The 21725-nt window shown below is 35.7% G+C and overlaps 2 protein-coding genes across 3 annotated transcripts; both read left to right on the forward strand.

Moving 5' to 3' along the window:
• The first annotated feature begins 3760 nt into the window (after positions 1-3760).
• Positions 3761-13962, forward strand: sparcl1 (SPARC-like 1). The gene is made up of 10 exons (XM_088916123.1): positions 3761-3808; positions 5091-5156; positions 5854-6591; positions 7743-7845; positions 8578-8699; positions 9387-9507; positions 10056-10192; positions 11251-11399; positions 12622-12770; positions 13434-13962. Exons 1-10 carry the CDS (start codon positions 3761-3763, stop codon positions 13460-13462), a joined length of 1662 nt encoding a protein of 553 aa, XP_088772249.1. The 3' UTR covers positions 13463-13962.
• A 1072-nt stretch (positions 13963-15034) lies between these two features.
• LOC148840515 (uncharacterized) lies at positions 15035-21367 on the forward strand. 2 transcript variants are annotated; one of them, XM_088922560.1, is made up of 8 exons: positions 15035-15165; positions 15737-15822; positions 16083-16115; positions 17643-17684; positions 18309-18344; positions 18995-19114; positions 20116-20159; positions 21183-21367. In XM_088922560.1, the coding sequence occupies exons 2-7, from the start codon at positions 15763-15765 to the stop codon at positions 20134-20136; spliced, it is 312 nt and encodes a 103-aa protein (XP_088778686.1). In that variant the 5' UTR covers positions 15035-15165; positions 15737-15762; the 3' UTR covers positions 20137-20159; positions 21183-21367. The 2 variants fall into 2 exon arrangements, with proteins under 2 accessions (XP_088778686.1, XP_088778694.1); XM_088922568.1 differs by lacking the exon at positions 17643-17684 and having other exon boundaries at positions 21183-21341.
• The last annotated feature ends 358 nt before the right edge of the window (positions 21368-21725 follow it).

Raw genomic sequence — 21725 nt, forward strand, 5'->3', positions numbered from 1 at the left:
CAGCATTTTTTAGAGTAATTTTAGGCTTCAGTCTGGTGTTATATTTTAGTTGGGAGTCTTTATTCTTATATATTACTTAAAAAAGGGGTAAAATGGTTGAAAAGCCACTGTTCTTGTTCAAGTACATCCTGTAACGTTTTTTAAAAAAACAGGTCACAAGAAACCACATTGATCTCAAACCATATTTTCTTTATTCCTTATTTAAGTTCCCCTGTTAATAATCATTATAATGTTGAAAAACATGTTATTTTACATTTCAGAGCTTATTATTTGTCACCAAATAATGTACAGTAAATTAATACTGTATTTTTTTCTTTTACAAATGAACCAAAACAGAACTCCACTGCAGCTTTACGGAATTTTTTCACTAGTTTCGTCGATAGAGAAGAGGCAAGATTCAAATACCTAGCTTTATTGGGGTAACTCACTTGGAACCTCTTTAATGGAAGATAAACCCTGGAGTTGCTGCTGCGTTAAAGATGGGGTGGATGAAAGGATGTAAAAACAAACCATGCAAGCAAGATGTTTATAGATTTGTAGGCACAAGTGGGCGAGTTTAGCATCTCACTTCCTCCTGAACTATCGTCTTAAACTAACATTTACTGTCTCTTCATTTACTGTGTTTGGTATTAGCCTTCGGTTAAAATTACACAAAGAATCTGTTGGAACGGCCATGTAAAAAGATGTGATTTTAATTATCGCAAGAACAGAGAACGCGTTCCCGTGGCTTGCTTGAGCAACAATGATTACCCGGCTGCTGTTGGTATAAATTGAAGGTGACTTGTTTGTGTTACCTTATGGATAAGCTTCTGGAGAATTGGATCCTCTGCTTCATCAGGGACAATACTTGTATGTAAACTGTTGAGAAATCAGCTATCTTCTGTGGGCCAGAGAACATCCAGGGTGGCGGCACAGAGGGGGGTGGCTATTTTCTTCCCTGATGAATATCATTTTGCCCTTGACAGACCTGATGGAAAACAACACAGGTGGAGATGTCATGGTGAGCTTTATGCTAACGGTGTTGTACAAGCCCACCGAAAATGCAGTGAACCCGCGCTGTTGTGAGGAGAAATCTTCTTAACGCAAAAATGGTTTTGGTGCAGATGGAGTACCACCTTACTTCTCAGCAATACTTTGACAAAGGCCTTGAGCCGGTTGTTTTTCTGCTCTTGCAAACTAATGCAGTAGTGTCCTTCTGGACAAGACCATATCCTGCTAGGATTACAATGGCCTGACTTTAAGAAAAGGTTGTAGTCAGCGTTTTCTCCTTACTCGACCCTAATACTGTAGTTCTTCCACGGGTCAAGAATCGCCCTCAAAAGTAAACAACATCAAATGGCTGTCTTGCATAGGAAGAGTTCGTATCCAGAAGATGATCAGTTCTATCGCTTCAGCATTGTCCTAGGATTGTGTCAGTGTTCAGAGAAGTCACATCTCATACTGAAAATTAATTATGATGGTCTGCTCACATTTTCTATGATTTTGTATGGATATCTAGGTTTAAAATATTTCTGTAATTCTTTATATCTAAGTGTTGTATTTCATTTTCTGCATCATGATATAATAAAAACATAACATTATTTCATTTTATTAATATATGGAATGTGCTCATTTTTATTTCCTAGTGTCAAAGGTCACATTATTCAGGTTCCAAGTTTTAAAATATGTTTTATTTCATGTGCCATCAAAACATGTAAATTGTACTGTATGTGTGGGTAAAGATTTGTTTCTATAGAAACAAATATTTTATATAAAGAGAGTCTATTAATTATTTCCTATCTGCAAAGGTCTATAAATGCAACAATTCTCAGAAGCTGCTGCAGTATACGGAACATCCAAATGGTGGCACTGTTATGTTTATTATTGAAAAAAAACATGTGAATTTACAGCACAGGGATTTTTTGGGGATTCTGTGTATGTACAGTAAGTTTGTCTTCATCTAATTTAATAATGTATACAGAATTAGAACCATTGTCTTGAACCAGTGTGAATTTGTGTGCCCAGAGAAAAAATATGTCATTTACATAAAATATGTGGCTTTCTTTCTCAGCACTGATGCTGAAGTTTTTAGAATTTAGCAGAATGGGAATTTATGCAAATCTCTTTTATGTGATTTCTATATCTGCAGTATGTAATTCAATTCCATTATCTTGTCTAGTATTCTTAAAGTACATACACAACCAAGACTAGGTATTAGGTAGACCATCACTGTTGATCGTTGAGTCTATGAGTGTGAGACAAGACTTAAACAGCCTTGATCAGCAGTCAAATGATGAGTTTAGACTTGTTCTGTCAATTTATTCTGTCAATATGATTTTGATACTGTTTGATATTATTTCTGGAAAATCATGCTCACACTTTCTCACAGGAGAAATGGAAAGACAGTACTCACAGTATATCACTGACAACATGCTGATGCTGAGCATGATGGTATCATCAACTGTAATAAACATTTAAAATGTCATCGCAATAAAGTAATGCCATAAAGAATATCTGCATTAAAATGAAAGAAAATTATTTTTTACCTCCGGAAACCATTTTCTTGCCTTCGTTTAGCTTTAGAATTCTGATGTTAAAACTAATTGAGAAAAGCAATAATATGATGACATCGCTTGCTGGGAAGTATTGCCTGCAATAGTAACAGAAAGTACTTTTAGAAATGAGAATATTCTTGCTGTACCAGAATTAGAGAAATCAAGAGGACATGTTCTGAGGTTGTCGCTGTTGTGGGTGACCCTTTATAATTGTATATTGATGAACTGGATGTATATGGACACACAAAGGGAAGCTAAAATTCAAACAGTAATTCCAAAAGGATTGTTTAATTATGTTGTTCACCTGGAAAATGTATATCAGTCACACCTTGCATATCATACAGAAATGTTCTATATTTCCTAATGTTACAGCACAATCGGTATAGAAATGGACACCACCATAACAGTGTGTCAATCTAGTTTAGGCCTGTTAGTAACATTTTTGTTTTCATGATCTTCAGACCACATGGAGATTATCCTGGCTTGATTAATCATATCATAATATTCATAACAGTCTGCTTTCTTTTACCTTAGGGAAATGTTTTATAGCTTAGAGAATGTGTGGTTTTCCTAATTGCTTGATAAACTAAAACATTTGCTTAATTACTAGATATTGTTTGAACATGTTGAACTTTGAGTGTTTTTTATCATAATCCCTTCAAATACTTGACTGTCTGTGCCACATCTGATGGGGTGTGTTTTAGACTCACTAGGAGTGTTTTTTTTTTCAATGACCTACGGTCCTGCATTGGAAGACAAAAATTGTTAGAAATGGAATAAAAATAAATATACTGTTATAAACTATTTTGTTTTTACAAAAAAAACTCTAATAGGATGTAGTAACACTTTTTGGCTACATTTATAAAAATGCAGTCAAAACATTGTAATTATAGGCATTGTTTGGGTATCATTGGGGAAAGCAAACAGCAATTTAAATACCAAAAACATTAAGAATGGCAATAAAATGTTTTCAAGTGTGTACTCAGTCCCTTTGTATATTTTGCACATCTCAAAATTGGAACATAGTTTTTATATTTGTTTTTTGAAATATTACAATACGTTTAGAATTTGTCTGAATTATCTGCTTCGTAATGGACTTTGACGGACTTAGCTGACCCCATCTACTGTATGACACATAACTGTAAAACTGACTATTGTAGACCGTATGATTTCATAGCACTAAAACAGTAATTATTATTTTCAGGTTGGAGTAAGAGGAAATGAAGATGAATTTATTGTTACTTTGTCTCTTGACTTTGGCTTTTGCTGACCCTGTAAGTATTTGGTTCGAATTTATTCTTTAAAACTTAGCAGTTTTTTATACAGTTTTAGCGCTGGCCTATGAGGTACTGAAAAAGCATTCTGCTTTGGACAATAGAAGATCCTGCTGGCAGACTCAGAACAGTTTGACTATCATGTGTGTACTCTGGAAACTTAGTGTTTCCTTTCAGGGTGAAAGTAACTATTACCTCTTGGGAGCCCAAGCTGTCAAAAATGGAAGGACAAAGAGCCCAAGGTAATGCTGATGAAAGTGTCCGTTCCAACTGGGTTGCTTTCTGCTAAACCCGTGAAACTGACTGAGGACCATGCTGCATCCAGATCATTCTTTGAATGTGTCTTCAGTCCACAGCAGGCCCTATGCCATCCCTGTGGGCATCCCAGTGTGTGGGCATTCCACATCCCTTTAGGCATCACATTGGGCATTACACTGCATGGAAGACTCCCGGCAAAGAGCAAGATCCTGGCAATGTAAGGAAGAGTCCTCCCAGGTTTGCTGCTGTGGGAGTCAGGGGAAGAACACCAAACAGGGGGGTGGGTGTTCTTCCATTCTACACAGCCACCTTGTTGGGGTGGGTGGTCAACCTTCTCCATTGACCCACCTCATATTTAGCACCCGGCAGCACGATCTAGGCAGTAAAAGGAAGCTTGTTTCGCTCCCTGAGTGGCTATGGAAACGAGAGGAGTTAGCTTCAGCGATGTGAGGGATGTCCACATGGCAGCTACAGTTCACTCGCCAGTAAGGGAGAAAGCGATTGGCAGGGCAGGACTGGTTGTACACCAGAATTCAACAGTTTCAAGGTTGACAATGGGTAGGGCAGGAACTAGGTCCTGGCTAAAACCAGGGAACAAGGCTCTCAGTCCCCTCATTCTCTACTGCACTGTTGCATGTATCAGGTTCATGAAGGGACAAAAATGTGAGTAGACATGCTCAGCATTGCTTGGCAGTGATGTTGCAACTCTCAAGAGGTAATAACTATATTAAGCCTGAAAGAAAACTAAACAATTTATGCATGAAAAAAGTAACTTTAAACCTTGAGTCAATTAAATAGATATCATATATAACGTTTCACATTTTCAAAAAGAGAGCAATGTTTTTCCTTAATGTAGGCCCAGAACCATGATCAAGGATATTCCGTCACATTGGAAACTGATTTATTATACTGTATATAACATACATTTCTTTTAACATTTTTCTGGGGTTTATTTGTTTTTGTTATTTGTTTCATATTATTATTGTTATTCAGACTGTTGCTTATTTTAATTCTCATGCATAAGGTAACAAGCAAGCCTCACGGAACACATGCGGTTTCACTGAAGACACCAGTGACACAGAATGGAAAGGTAATAGATAATCTTTTGCATACAGTACTTACTGACAGTAGTAATGACTATGAACTACAAAATGTGTTTCCATGTTTGCTTTCATAACAAATTAAACAAGATTTGTGTATGGTAACTGTTACAATATTATTCAATGAAGTTAATATTAATGTTTTATGAAAATTGAGTTTCTTTCTAGGGTAATATTAAATTGATACCAAGCTTTGTGCTGCTTTTGTGTTAGGTCCTCTCCTTATCACCTCTTATCTTCTTCATTCTTCTCACCTTACTGTACCTTCTACAAAATATTTTTTCAGACTGAAAGGAGTAACATGTCACTAAGACTTTTTTGTATTTGTATTCTTGAGAATGCTTTATTGACTACATGCAACAAGAGCAACGATACTAACACATTAACTATTAGCTGTTTTCAGAAAAGGCTGTGTGACAATTCAGTATTTTCAGTTTTTCTCTTACCCAATACATAAAGTACCCAATATATACCAATATATAAAGTACTGCAGCCTCCCCCCAAAAACATTGGGAAATGAAATACATTGAGGTCAATTTATAATTCATTTCTAAGAGAAACATACTGTATGAGCAAAGATAAATTAATCATTCTTGTTTTAAATGTTCATGCTTGAAAATGTTAATGTTTGAAAAAAAAGTATAATTTCAAACTTTCTATTTTTGTTTTATGATGTTAAATCCCAAGGAAACTGATCCTGACAAGTTAAGTGAAGGAGAAGAGCTACCTGCTGTAATATCCTTAGAAGCAAGCAGTCAGGAAAAAGAGGATGAAGAAGATACTGAGCAGAATGCTTCACCTGTGCTACTCAGTGAAGAAGCACAGACAAGTCAAGATGATGACCTGGACAGACGAAGGGGATCCCAGGATTTGGCAGATGGTTTATCAGCAGATGAACCAGATGATAAAGGCAATGATAGTGAAAGCAGCTTTCAGGAGATTGGCAGCAGTACAAAGACTGAAATACTTACAGATATGGGCTATACTGAAGGCAAGGATAATCAGGACAGCCGAGAGGTCAGGGAAGATGATGGAGAATCATACATTGACAGCGATGACTATGATTCCCAAGGAAAACACAGAGGTAGGAACCAATATGAACCAAGAGGTATTTTGGAAGAGGGCATGAGTGAAAGTCCAGAGGTCAACAAAGAAGAGGGTGATGACGTTGAGAGCAGTCAATCCAAAGACAGTAACAACAACCTGCAAGAGGCCACAGATACAGAACCAGAGAGCAGTGCGGAGGAGCAGCAGGAAAGCAATGCCAGTCGCATGAATGGCATATCAAAAAACGAAAAGAAAAGCCACAGTGGAAAAACATCTAGTGAACATGGAGCTCAAGAAAGACCGGATTGGGGGCATGGGGTTCTTCAGAAGAGGGAGAACACAGTCCCTAAAACCAAAAAGAGGAAATCAGGAAAATGGGTAATTATATACTGTAGATACAGAACACTGCAAATCATATAAGTACATATGTCAGATCATTGTGTATCTCTGGCAGACACAGAACAATAAGGCTTGAAGGCTTCTCTTTGAAAATCCAACAAAACTATCCAAGTCACTTTAGGAGTCAGCTCAAACAGTGTTTGTGATGTGGGTGAAGCTTTGTGACCTCCTTAAATAGGAATGTTGAAGTGCTATTTCAATGGCCACAAACAGAATTTGTATACCTAGTCAAAAGTACTTTGCTATCTATGTAAGTCAGCACTCATTCTCTAATTAGTAGGCAGTGGCTATATCCCAGGTTTTTTAAATAAAAGGAATGCAGACAACAGTATGTGCTTCCTGTCCAGCTTGAATTGTATGCAGACCTCCAGATGTACAGTATTTCAGATAGCATTATTGCTACTGTTTACATTTCTAATTAAAATATTAGGAGTCACATTCCTGTTCTAGAAGTATTTCTTATAGCTATAATAAACTTGGAATTGCACAAAATCAACAGCTAAAGAAAGGTTTACACTCGTGTACATCAGAACACAAAACTTTCAGAAATATTCTTCATATTCTCTTTTTCTAATATTGAACAATAAGAACTAGTGGGCATGTTTCAGACCTTCTTAAGAGTTATTTACAGTACATTACATAAATTAAATTTAAACAGAAACCTTTGCACAACTGACTGACATGAAGGTGATCCCAATTGCATCTAGAATATTTCAGTTTAATTATAATAGAATTATATTAACGCATAGAAATAATATACTTTTATCCATGACACAGTGTAAAAAAATTTGAAAAAAGTCCCTAAAACATTTGATTAACAACTAAGGGGGAAATAAGAAATAAAAAAAAATTACTGGGATTGAAATAGTTATCGAGATCACCTTTATATCATTCGATTGAGCATTTTTCTTGTATTTAAATTCTGCTTCTAAATTCAAGGTTTTCATGTCATAGTGTGAAAAAATCTACAAGATAATCAGGATGCACTGGTGTGTGTTTGCATTTCAAACTGACCAGTTCATTACATTATTCAACTTTATTCCCATAAAATCACAAGAGGAAAACTAAGGCCTATCATGTGTACTTACTGTAGCACTGCTTGATTATACACGTTTTTCCAATCAATTTAGACATCAGTGATTGGGATTAATCCTGTTCAGAAAAGGGCTGCAGAGGAGGTTTACCTCCAGGAACAGCTTTCCAGAGATAAGGACACACAGGAAGCAGATGTCAGTAAGTATTATTTCCTGAAGTGCACACATGGTAGGAATTCAGGAATCTGGTAACAAGGTTCATCTCTTGACAAGGTACATCTCTTTTAGAACTTCATTAGGAATCTCGGTAACAACAATGATTATGCCATTTCTCTTTATTGCTCAAGAGAATGGAAAGAATGAACTACTGGAATAAGGAGTAAAGAAAATATTTGAACTAATTAAACAATGAAACAGAGACATTCTTTAAAACATAACAGAAATATTTTATGATTTATAAATCATTTCTAAATGATGGTTATAGTTTGTGTGCTTTTCTTTTTGGACCTGACGGGTTAGCTTGGTAACACTTGGTTAGCTCGGAACACTGCACAAACATACATCAATGACACAGGTCTGATTCCTGCTATTAGTTTAAACTGAAACATCAATGAGAGTTAATGTAGATTCAGCAAGTTATCTTTTATGCTTCAGAATATAATGCATTTCGCACAAATAACCCTTATTTAGAATATTCTGTACAGTTTTATTCACCACATTACAGAAAATATATTGTTTCTCTGGAACCTGTTGGGCATTTATTTACCCAAGGAGTTGTGGGAGTAAGGAAAATGCTACCTAGTCATGTTGTTGAAGGTGTTTTCGAGTTCTTATGTTCTTTCTGCTGTGTATTAATTAAAGGTAAGCTTTTACAAAAGGCTGGAATTAAGAAGACAGATAAGAATTTCTGATCCTTCTTTCATTAATTCAGGTCCCTGTGAAAACTTCCGTTGCAAACGAGGCAAAATCTGTCAAGTTAACAAAGAAAATGATCCCGAGTGTGTCTGTCAGGATCCCTCCTCATGTATTTCCAGCAAAGGGGAATTTGAGCATGTGAGTACTGCATACGACAATTGTACACATACTGTATACTGTGCAGTATGCACAAGCAAACACACAAGCCGAAAAAATGCTTAACTGATGGAACACAACCTGAAAGAAACTTAATTTAGCTCTTCTGTAAACCTACCAACATGTAGTAGTAATTACATGATCTATGTGGATTAATTTAGTCCCTGTGGAGATGTAGTCATGGTTCATCTGTCCACAACATGTTGCCAATTGGCAAAAAACCTCATTTGCACACTCCAGATGGTTAGCACTTTACTAAGAGACCAGACAAATCCATCTCCACTGTGTTTTCTTATATTTGAAAATTAATTGACCTTCTACAAAGGCCTGCTTCTACAAATGTGATGCGCTGGCCACTAACTGATCCTTAAGAGGGTCAGTTAAGCAATGCTCTCTGGTACATCTGGATGTTAAAGAAAAACATGCAGGCTGCCAGATCTGACAGCTCTGTAGACTTGCATAAAGAGGGGATTATGATCTCAAACAGTGGTAAAAATATGTAAGCCCCGAGGACATTATCCTTTGTGTTTACTTTGTTTATATACAGTACCTTGGACAATTTGGCCTTCAAAGTATTGAAGCTGGATATCAATGATGACAGAACTTCTGTGAACTTTATAGATGCATTTTGTCTCTTTGCAATTCATTTTTTTTATTTGTTTCATCTAGGTATGTGGAACTGACAACAAGACCTATGACACATCTTGTCAGCTTTTTGCTACAAAGTGCAATCTTGACGGAACGAAAAAAGGCCATAGACTTCATTTAGATTACGCTGGACCTTGCAAATGTATGGGATAAACATTACTTTTATTTTGGGGGGGGCACAAAAGTTATTTTTTCTCACAAACAAAAGCATAGTTTTTATCTTTAATTTTTTTATTGCGTTCTAATTTACAAGGCATATTTTAAATGGCACTGTCGATTGTATTCTTCAAATGTATGTCAGGTGCGGCTCTCTTAAGTCTTGGGTTTTTTATTTTAAAATGCATTTAAAAATACGCTTGAAATTTTCTATAACCTGTGACTAATGATTTCTGGCAACCTCTGGCCAGTCTCTTAAATGAGCCAAAGGGTGACTGCTTTGGCAGTGGAGATGGATGTAATTTGTGGAGAGATGCTTACGTGTAGAAATGTGAGATAGAAAAAGTCTGCATTTATGCAATTATGTTACCTTACCATGCTATTACCTTGTGCAATACCTTTGCAAGCAAGTGATTGATAGGAGATGGGGTCTGCCTTTCTATTGAAGTTTTCTCATGAATCCCATTAAAAACTGGGTAGTTGAAAGGGGATGTGATTGCTATGGTATTAATGTGGGTTTATGTGCTTTAACAGACATTGCACCTTGTCAGGCCAATGAGCTGGCACAGTTCCCTCTGCGCATGCGTGACTGGCTGAAAAATGTTTTGCTACAGCTTTATGAACATGACATGAAGTCTCCTGGCTTTCTTACCCCTAAGCAGCGCACAAGGGTAAGCAATTGAAATGATGTACTGCATAACAAAGGAGCTGAATTCAGAATGGATCTTGCTGGATATAATTTATGTTAATCCAATATTTGGCTGTTCACAGCATTCTTCTCTCAAATGACATCATATAAAATGTGATTGCTTATGTTAATGGAGGGTAGAGATGAAAATTCCCACCTAGAGATATTATTCAGATGATTTTGTCATTTTCACATTTGTGATTTAAAGTAAATAAAACAAAAAAAGCAAGCCTGGCATATCAAACCCTTTCAGTGCAAAAATGTGTATACTTGGTGATGTAAAGTCACAAGATTGGGCACATCTCAAAATACCTGACGTTAAAGTTTTCCTTAGTAGGAAAGACAATCATTCTTTGATCTTGAATATTGGAATCTTTTGCACTCACTTACAAATAGTGGTGTATAAGGTATGAGGTGTAATGTATATCAGAAAGAATACTTCGAGGGAACACCAGAAATGGAAATACACTCTGGGACCTTTTAAAGGTTAAACCAAACGTAAAAGAGAACAGAGTACAGTCATAATAAAAAATAATATAATATTCTATTTAAATTATTGAACCTTGTATGACAGGCAATATTGCAGCAACACATAAAAACACAACCTATCTAAACCACTCTATAACCTACATATACAGTATTGTAATTTCTGAAAGTTTTTAATGATTTACAATTGTATTACTTGATACATGATGGCCCGAGCTCTTGCTAGAGGCTAGAGCCCTTAAGTCAATATGCCCCTCTAGTACATACAGTATGTATTTTTATTCCAAATTAAATAATTGCAGTAAGCATGTTTTTTTTCACATTAGTAAAGTAGAATTGAGTTTTGAAAGATGATTTTGCCAACAAAATTCACAGAAGGAGGAGGAGGTGTGAAAACAAGCAGTCTGCAAATATGTGATTTACTCCTTCTTTCTCATAATCAACGTGAAGCTTATTTTTTGGCCCTCATATATTGTTTTCTTTCTGATTTTCGAGTGATGTAGTTTCACTTTGTGATCATTCACAGTACTCTGAAGATGTGCTTTGCTTCCACAGGTTCAGAAGATGCATGAGAGTGAGAGACGGCTTCAGGCAGGTGATCACCCCATTGAGACGCTGGTCAGAGACTTTGAAAAAAATTACAACATGTATATCTACCCAGTGCACTGGCAGTTTGCACAAATGGACCAACACCCTGCTGACAGGTCAGAACACAGAAACAATGGATTCCACCAGTTCGGTTAGATCCTCATAAACCAGAGAGGTGGGATAGGCAGGGTACATTTGGGCAAAGCTCACCTGGCTGTGGGAACTGGCAGCCCTGCCTTATGGCCCAGACCTCCTAAGTATTGCAAAGATCGTGACAGGAAGTTGCTGCAGGGGTGTACTGTAGATGGGGGGGCGGAAGGGACACTGGAGAGATGCACTACTGGATGTCACGGGTGCGAGACCGATATATGCAGGCAAGCGGAAGTATGTGAGATCAGGATCTAACCTTCCTGCAGAAATTCATTTGAAAAAGTTAATGACGTGACAAACATTGATTGTCAGTGAATCATCTTTAATTAGGATAGTCTAGTAAGGTGACATGTTAGTTAGTTAAGAACTCAGTAGTCTGCACAAAGCTTGAGATCATTAATAAATGGGAGACCAAACAGAGTGTCCTGTTGTCCCCATCGACACAGCTGAGGAATAAAATGTTAAATGATTTTGAAGCCAGCACCTCCATTTATACCAAATGTTTCATCTGCCTTGTTAGGTGAAAAGTCTTGAGAGAAAAGCACAAACAGGAATACAGTACAACTGCAAAAAGCACACTTTGGCAATAGAGCATCTGGGTTGTTATGTTGGAAGGTGTAAAGAAATCAAAAAGATGTGTTTTGCAGGTCTTAACTCTTGGTGTATTAGAGTGGAGATGGTATTCTGGTTTAGCGTTAAGGCAGGTTTTACAAACTTCTGACAGTCCGACACCAGCATTTTATACAGTAGGTCTTTTTCCACTGCTGTTGGTCATGGAATCCTATGACCTTATATACATTTCTTTTGACAGGAGAAACAGTTTCTTCTATTTCTTATTCCCTCTCAATTGCAGCACTAAGTGATGTAAGAATCCAAAAAAATGCTTGTCTATTTAACACTAAGATTTCGGAGCTCAAGGTTTCTATATTTAAATGTGTCCTTTTATGGTGCTGTGTTGTCATCTGTCTCAGTAGATAGGTAAAATTGAATTTTAAACACCATTACCGTTTGGTAATATCTCTGTGCAAACTACTGGGCCTGTTTCTGAGCTCCCTATATTAAAAAATGTTCTGTGCAGCCCTGATGAGCAGTTATATTGGTATGAAGCTTGAGTACTGTACCTAGTTGTGTCAGCATGCATGGGCTGCAAAGGAACAGGAAAAGGTTAGTTCCATGCTGTGTCCGCAGGTACCTCTCCCACTCGGAGCTGGCTCCGCTGCGTGTGCCCCTGGTGCCTATGGAGCACTGCACCTCCCGCTTCTTTCAGGAGTGTGACGCTGACGAAGACAAGCAGGTGTCTTTCCGGGAGTGGTGCGCCTGCTTCGGCATCAAGGAAGGTGAGAGCGTGTTCAACTTTCCCTCCAGTCTTGCGTATACGTGGCGGTGCGAGCTTCGTTTTTATGCCTGACCGTTCTATTCCAGCGTTTGACAATACGTCGAGCCGTATTGCAAATGAGATGCATGAAACAAACAAAAAACAATGACTACATATTGTTTGGTTAGATCCTAACTTAAAATTTAATAGTGACTGATCAAAAGCGCATCTAGCAAGTAGCCAATTCATTTACCAGGGACTGGAAAACCTCTCCAAAGTGAGCTCGTACTGGTTTCCTCATCCCACTTGGAGACATGCTGGGGAGATTAATTGGAGTCTCTAAACTAGGCCTGTGTATAACCCTGTGTGCAAAGGATGGGCATCGCATCTAGGATGTACTTCCACCTTGTGCTCTATGCTTATGGCAGACTGTCCTGTTCACGGTAACACAGGAAAAAGTGACATCCTGATAATGACAGGAATATTGATCTTGAATATTGATCTTAAAATGGAAAGCAAAATAAAATATTCTAACAACAATCAAGTATAAATGTAACATTGCTCAACAGATGAGGAAATATACTGTATTTAATAGTTTAAGTCACATAAACAAAAAAGAAATCCTATCATTTAGGTCCCCAATCATTGTTTTGCCTAAACATGTCTGGTTGTTGCATCTTTACAGTGGACATGGATGACAAGCTCCTATTCTAACACCAGTCGACGATGTCCAAAAGCAGCTCAAACAAGTGGATTTTGTAGCACTGAAGATGCAAAATTCTCACTTTCTGTACTGTAAGAGTCTGGAGAAATGAGTTTGTAGATGTATGTATGCAAAATACAACAGAATACAAAGATGATCTCCATCCCTTTGCTGTCTCTCAAACACCGAACAGACAAAGAAGAACAAATAGATGGTATATGTTAGGGTTACTACAATGTGCTGAAGTCTGAAAATATGCAATTGCATTTTTACAAAATCTACAGTATGTTAACTGTATGTGAGTATATAACCATTATTAAACAAATGTTGTGTGTATTAGTCACAGGGAATAATACTTTGTGTTGTAAGAGCACAGGTAAAACTTGGTACATCTTTGGAAGTACAGTAATGATCCTCCTATTGTTCTTCACACTCAGTACTGTTTATATGACAAGCAGTAGCTCTAAAATGCTTTCTTTCAGTGTCATGCTACTATGTATTAACACTTCTAATAAACAGACTTTTTAATTTTAAATCTATTTTCCTTGTGAGTCTTTCTTCGAATACCCAGTGAGATCCTATGGATGTTTACTTACATGAATGAAAGAATATTATTTTATGGAATTTAGTTTTTTTATGTTAATTAGTGAGGACTCAACAAGCATATGGGGAAAATGATGAAGTAAAATGTACCAATTGAGGTACTTTTGCTTGAACAAGATGTGTGTTATGAATCCAAGTCAGAACGTAGAAGGATCCTATGCAGACGAGAAAGAGAGAGTCGAGGCAATGGTAAACATTTGAGTCCAATCCGAATTGTAAGGCGAGATTGTGCTCAAGGAACAAAAACAAAGTCCAAAGCCAAAGAAGTCATTTACAAGAGTTTTCTGAAAAAAAGGGGCGCGGTAGGAGCTCTTGAGAAGAGAAACCAATACAGAGCGAAGAGCAGAGACATTTGAGGGTTTAAATAAGTTGTGACTAGAGATGAGCGATGGTGATGGTTAACACGTGTGGCAGCGCTTGTTGTAATTAGTCAGCCGCTGAAACTGGTTAGCTCGTTTGCGGGTAGATCTCCGTTCACTGGTGGTCGTCTCCAATGTGTCCCTGACTCGGCCCTCAAAGACACTAACAAAGGTCAAAATAGCGGGCCTTCTTCAGAACAGTGAAACATGAACCAGAGGACAGAAGTGGAAACTGTGTGGAAGTGCATTTAAAAACGAGAATTTTTGTGTGCTGTAAATGCAAAGAATGCAGCATGGAAAAAGTTAGCCATCTACAGTATACTGTTGAAGCTCATACCCTTCAAGAAATGGCTGTATGAGATCCTTGTATCAATTAAAACTTCAGAAATGGTTACATGGACTGAATAGCCTTCTCTTGATTGTAACTCTTCTTAAAACAAAGGAGACTCAGTTGTTCTGTTTCATTATAGACTCAACATTTGTGCCTTTGTGCTAATAAGTCTGTAACAGTGAAAGTCAATACTGAACTAAATGAAGACACTTGTTCTTTTGATCTTCTATGGCTTTAAATGTTATGCCAAGAGAACAGTAATGTTGTTGGAATTTACGTGGCTGTTGAAACAGCTGTCTGTTGTGACTATAGCATTCTCAATAGTCTGTGGTTATTAAATAATTGTGTTTATTTGGCAAGCTTTAAATACCAGTGTTGGCATGTGAAACTCTTCAGTAGAGAACAGAAGTTTACACAACAGGTAAGGCTGAGCATCCCTAAAGTACCATTAATGGTACTTCTCTATTTTTTTTAAGTGCTTTGATTTTAATTTTTTCTCTTGTAAATGTTGTCAGTGCTTTATTACTCTATGATCTACTGTTTCAATATAGGAGAGTCATATACTGTAAATATACTATAAATGCAGAACTGTCTACTGCATTATTATCATTTTGCATGACACAAATATAGCATTGCTAAAAAATATAGTATTGATATTTGACGGAAATATTGGAATCTACAATACTTTTTTATCTTTACGCCTTTTCGTATTATTTTCTTTACAAAGATATTTATGAGTCCTTAGGTGTAAATGTGTGCATGTTTAAAACAGGCCTCAAAGTAAAAAAACAAACAAATCTTTTTTACTTTTGTTTGAAATATCCTGAAATCAATTTTGGTCATGGATGGACTATTTTGTTTGTTTACCGTAGTTATACCTGCTCTAAAAGTTGGATACATACTATAAAACAAGCATTAAGGGTTTAATGTACTGTATATTGTATGTAGAATCACACAACAACAAATAAAGCAGAATTTTATGTATATTTTAGGAACCAAAACTACGGAGTCTGGAACCATGAAGACATTCATTCTGCTTGCCTGCATACTCCCAGTTGTCTATTTGATGCCAGTCCCAGTAAGTAATTAAACTTCTTGTGTTCATAAATGAAACTATGATGTTGTTCAAGTGATTACTATTACCATTATTTCCAACGAAGAGGTGAGAGTGGGATAAAGAGTACGGCTACCTTTGATTTCAGAACAGGAGAAAGTTTCGTTAATTCTCGAAGCATGACATCACAACATGCTGCGGTACACTGCTGACAATCAAAATGAAAATACAAACTTTATCTTCCCTTCTTGCATTCTCAGAGACAATTTTTCTTCTCATTTTAGTCTGAGCAATATGGCGGAAGCTCAAGTTATGAGGTAAGCACATTGTAGGAAATTCTACCTTTTCAAATTCATTTATTTTAACACACCTGAAAAGATGTAGATGGATGTAGTATCACTTGATGTGTTTGACCAATCACCTTTTAAAAAAAATCACTAAAATAAAAGAATACCAATAATTGGTATGCATATACAGTACTCCCGAATTCCAGTTGAAAAATTTTCCAAATATAAATGAAAATTTTAAAAAAATAATTTTTATTAAAGAAAAGAAAAAGTTATAAATGTCATTAGTTGTGTGAGAATACGGAAAAGCAAAAAAAAAATCAAGAAAGAAGATTTTATTGCATACCCTACTAAAGATTGAGCATTAAACTTTGTTTTTTTAATATTAACCATAATATTTTGAAAAGTAGCGGAATGAGTGTATGAAAACAAACCAAGGCTATCCTTACAAGAAAATAACTATTACATGCCCTCATTGCAGCAAAAGAGTGAAGTACAGCATATACATGTAATAATATTTTCAGAAACCAACTGAAGAAGTACTTTATAAATGGACTTTAAAATTAGAAAAATAATTCTTTATGAGATGGTGTGCTGTCAAGTGTTACAATTTTTGGATAATTAACATCTTTATCTAGGCTAGGACTTTCCAGGTTTTATTGTTGATTAAGAGACGCAACTTTAAAATTATTTTGACCCAATACTGGCTTCTCAATTAAACTAAGAAAAAATTAGTTTTTCTGCAAATCTGTTCTTTCAGATATGGTACAGAGTTCATAAATGTCATTATGTGATCTCTGCCAGGATTACTTTTGCTCACATTTCAGTCTTTTAACTTCCTAACTTATCTACAGTATGGGGAATTCCCCTGCTCTAGGAATATTTGTTGAGCTTTGTTTGTTTTTTAAAATTGCTTAGAAATTGGAGAACACATTTTTTTATGATTTTCAGAAGAAACTCATACTAAGCCCTCATATCCATAAATGTTTATTAATATTTTATTTTGTATTGTTTATTCTTATAATGAATCAATTAGGATGCTTAGCTTTTTAACAGCTTACTATTGATATTGACATTGAAGAAACAAGATAGAAAATAATAAAAAGGATTAAGCACCAGATAATTTTGTATATTTTGTAAGTGTTTCTTCAATCACATACAGGAACAGCCTTGTTTTTCAGTACCTTCATATACTGTATTTGACACTACTTGTGCCTAGTTTAAATGTCAATACTAGTCTTCGCTGTTTACAGGCTTGACAGACAATCAGGGATGCTCGGGGGCCTATGCATAGAAACAGTGATTTTGAGCTAAATTTATGGCAGTAGTTTGAAATTTGAAAGAGTAGTTTGAAATCTGAATTAGTTTGAAAGACTAAAAATCATTTTTAGTCTGTGTTGCAGCACATCAGAAGAAAAACTGCACTTCTACCAAAGCAGTTCTACCAAAGCATTGCCTTTCTAAAATCTGGCTGCAGTACCTTGTGAACAAACACGCCATGTTCACATACAGACCAGCGTATATTCCTTTAATATATTCACTAGTCTCTTTTTACAGGGTTTTAGTGCATTCTACCAGCCACCAATTCAAATCCCACAGGTAATTTTAACTTTTTGGTGTTTTTCTCCCTAATTACTGTATGTCTTTGTCACTGGAGTTCACCAAAATGCTCTGCTCGGCAATCTCATTTAGAGTTTTTATATTGTTCAGTTTCAATTTTTTATTTGAGCAGAGCTATAGTCAAGTACTTCCCAGTATTAGATATAAATTCAGAACAGGTAATTGGTAAAACCACAAATTTATTAATACACCAACACATTATTCACACAAAAAATAAGAGTTCTTGTCATTATTAAGGGTAGTAATAATAAATGTTGTAATGGTAATAGTAACAGGGATAGTAGGTGTAGTAGTAGCACAGGTATTTACAGATTTTGTTTTAAAATTTGGTTCCTCTTCTTCAAGTTATTATGCTGTGCAGACTTAAAGGGCTTGTGCTAAATAATTGGTAACTTTTTTTCGTCAATTATAATGCACTCACACCTTCTATGTCTTTCAACAACTAAATACATCACCAAATTGCTTAATTGCTTGCACCTAAAAGCGTTAAATAAGATGTAATGAGCTGGTACCACCAGTTTAGTGAGTGACAGAAACAGAAATTACGAACTTATATCTCATGGTTGTGTTATTTATACTTTCTTTTCTACACTCTCATTACAGCCAATACCTATTCCTATTCCTTATGACCCAACGTTGGTATGTTAAAGCCGTTCATTCTAACGACAGACAGGAATGTAGTAAACCTTACAGCTGATTTTCAGTTGTTTTGTGTACTTGCGTCTCTTCTTTCCTGTAATGTTTTTTGTGCATGTTAGAGGAAATTGGAATTAGTGTCACACAAAGCCTTGGAGTTGGCAGATCATGTATTGCAAATACGTAAAAAACTGCTTCAGAAATTTAACAATAAAAATTACATCTGCAATTTAAACAGTGTAAGGGATGTATATTGGGATACAGATTAAATCAGCTTTTTACTGGTAATTGTCAAATTAGACATAATGTACCAGCATTATGTCACCGTATATCCCATGTAAGTAACAGTAACAGTAACATAGGTATTTGCATGTATGTAACACCTGAAGTGGCCATAAAACTGAAAGTGCTGAATTTTCTTTACACCCTATGAATAAGACCCTGCAAAAAACATTTGGATTAAAGCGGCATTTATTTTTTTAATCAGTGATGAAAAACGCAGGTTTTAGTTCAATAGAAATATCATCAAAGAATGAGAATAGATATGAATTTTAACATCCACTTAACAGGCTGTTTCAGTATTTAGGGGTTTATATGCATTCATCACCTATGATGTTCTCTGTGTCCCAATTTAATTTGCTGTCCAACACTAGGGAACTGGTCTGCTGGGTTTGGGCTATGGGTATGGAGGCTATGGCAGCTTCAATGGATACAATGGATATAATGGATACAATGGATACGGAGCAGTTCCATATGGTCTAAGGGCACCACGGGTAAGACGACTGTTAATGATTCAGTTAAAAAAACAACGATGCTTTTTAAAGCATAATTGATTTTACCGTGCGGTTTAAAGGTGCACTCACCTTTAAAAATGTCTTTTCAGATGTTTTATTGCTTGTTTATTTATTTGACTACATGGCTCATTTTTTAGTGATTATGAAATGTACAAAAATATCAATTTGGAGAGGTGTCTACTCTTGGCTTTCGGGCTGTCATCAGGTACAGTACACATACAGCCACTGAGACTGTCTGTATCGCGCTACACACGGCTCAGAGTGAAACATACATATCCTCACAGGAACAAGATGAGCTGTACAATTAACATTACAAGGGCTCAGAAAAAAAATCCACAAACCTCATTCAAAAAAACAGGATTACTGGATCGGTGTAAAGAGAAGGAAGAGATATAATTTTGAGAAACCAAAATTAAACCCAATATAATTTCAAAAAAACACAAAAATTAATTACTGGATTTTCTAAGTAATCATGATTTACCTAATCCTTACGAGTGAAAATAATGGAAAACTTGTGCGGTAGGAGTTTAGAGACCCTACCCCACAAGTTTATGTGCTAATACTGTTGTTTTTAGAGCTTTAGCAGTGACAGTGATGGTAATATCTGCAGTACTTTAGGACATTTTTACCATGACAAACAGATGCGTTAAGCAACCAAGATATTTATCTTGAAAAATACTGTGAAAAAATTTAGCAAATAGAGGTAAAAGATCACTCTTATAAATTATTTACATCATACATTTTCTTATCATTAAGACATGAAATTAAATGCCTCTTTCCGGTTGGTAATTTGAGCCTGTAGGTAGGTGAAGCCTGTAATAGGTTTATTTTAGTATTATATGGAGCTTCATAAGTGTGAAACAAACGATAAGCAAATAAACCACTAAACACAGACAATATAGATAGTTTTTGATGTAGCAAAAAGAGCTTTAATGAAGTTCTAGCTTTGAATAATGAGCAAATTATATTTTTACCTTTAGCAAAGGTACCGCACTTATTGAATGACAGCACCATGAGAAAAAAGGTAAACAATATCTAAATTTATTTTACTGTTCTGCTGGAAGTTTGCTTTTCTGTAATATTGTGACACAACATTTTTGACATTAAGATGTCTTCTATATTTAAGAGGTACAGTAACTAAAATAACAGCTTTTTTTGTTTAGTGCCCTGGAAATATGAAATGAGTACCTATGTTATTCGTACAAGTGTTCATGGGCTACTATTGATACTAGTGATACAGTTTGCTTTGCTCATTAAATATTTCAGAAGAGCCTGGAAGAGGAAGAAAGCAAGTTTCAGAATACAGCTAGTTATTGTGTGCAAGTCTGACACTCACAGTGTACAGTACTGTATATGATGTACAGTATACTGGGGACATCTCTGACGGGAAACCGTATGAGTGATGTCATGTTATGCAGTCTGAGATTTAGGAACAGAAAGAAAGGTCGAGTAGCCATGACTGCACTTAGTCTGTGAAATTACATCTGCTATACAATGTCATCCTATTTTATAATACACATAATGAATATATACACAAGTGCAAATAGTTTTTATTTAATAAAACTCTAACGATTGTTTAGTCCAGGTAGTAGTAACACATGTTATTATTGTATTTTCTGTTGTTTGTATTTTTCTTTTCTAAAGTCTATATTTTGTGATTCTGTTATGGAGTGAGTACTGTAAAACAGAGGTACAATTTTAATTGAAAAAAATACAATTTTCCAGAATCTGGAAATCTCAGACAGTGGCATCCACTGTTGTGCTGGATTAGCACTAGGTAGAAACTTAGTACAAGGGTACTGTACAACAGTAGTGCCTCACAAACTGTAAATTCAGCATCTAGAGTCCTAATCATTTATACCAATGTTTTGAAATGATTCACAGATATGTGTATTTTATCACCTCTGTAGTCTTCAGGATATTAGTGAAAATGTATGTATATTTCACACTTAGTATACACATGAAGGTCTGCCTTCTATTATTATCATTGTTAGTAGTAGCAGTATTCTAAGTTATTAGTGACTCAGTTTCTTCTTTTTTCTTCCAGACGTTTGGCTGATGAATAGTACATGTGCCCTGCAGGGAAAATAATGAAAGATGTCTGCATATGTTTGTGTGTTTATTGGTCCTAAACATGTTGTGAACAATGCATAAGCAAATATGATTGTATATGAAAGGCAAAATATGGTTATGAGACATCAAAATATGTTACAATAAACATGTAAGAAAATATATAATTCTGCTTTGGTTTTTCAGCATTTGAACTGATTTTATTTTAAGGAAATTATGTATAACAGATGCTTGTAGTTCTGTAGAAAACATGACATCTTAAAATCATTAATTGTTTCATGGCACAAATATTATAATTCAGCAGCATGTCACAAAACATTTTTCCTGGCAGTCATACTAAATATTCTAAAACTAAAATATTTTTAAAGAACCATGAAAACCATATATAAAACATTGAACTTCACAATTAACATTTTTACATCACCAGAAAGATTTTGTTCTTTTTTATTTCATTTTAAAATGGTGGTGCACATGTGATGCTGCTGTTACAACAGATTTTCAGTTTATATAATTACTTTTA

Source organism: Atractosteus spatula, chromosome 1 (assembly GCF_055471065.1).
Source record: "Atractosteus spatula isolate fAtrSpa1 chromosome 1, fAtrSpa1.hap1, whole genome shotgun sequence".
NCBI classification, from domain to species: domain Eukaryota; kingdom Metazoa; phylum Chordata; class Actinopteri; order Semionotiformes; family Lepisosteidae; genus Atractosteus; species Atractosteus spatula.

Excerpts from the sequence above, each read along its gene's own strand:
- sparcl1 (XM_088916123.1), top strand. The coding sequence starts at position 3,761 with ATGAATTTATTGTTACTTTGTCTCTTGACTTTGGCTTTTGCTGACCCT. Across the intron at positions 9,508-10,055 it reads TTACGCTGGACCTTGCAAAT|ACATTGCACCTTGTCAGGCC; the intron begins GTATGGGATAAA and ends GTGCTTTAACAG. Across the intron at positions 12,771-13,433 it reads CTGCTTCGGCATCAAGGAAG|TGGACATGGATGACAAGCTC; the intron begins GTGAGAGCGTGT and ends GCATCTTTACAG.
- LOC148840515 (XM_088922560.1), top strand. The coding sequence starts at position 15,763 with ATGAAGACATTCATTCTGCTTGCCTGCATACTCCCAGTTGTCTATTTG. Across the intron at positions 15,823-16,082 it reads TCTATTTGATGCCAGTCCCA|TCTGAGCAATATGGCGGAAG; the intron begins GTAAGTAATTAA and ends TTCTCATTTTAG. Across the intron at positions 17,685-18,308 it reads CACCAATTCAAATCCCACAG|CCAATACCTATTCCTATTCC; the intron begins GTAATTTTAACT and ends CTCTCATTACAG.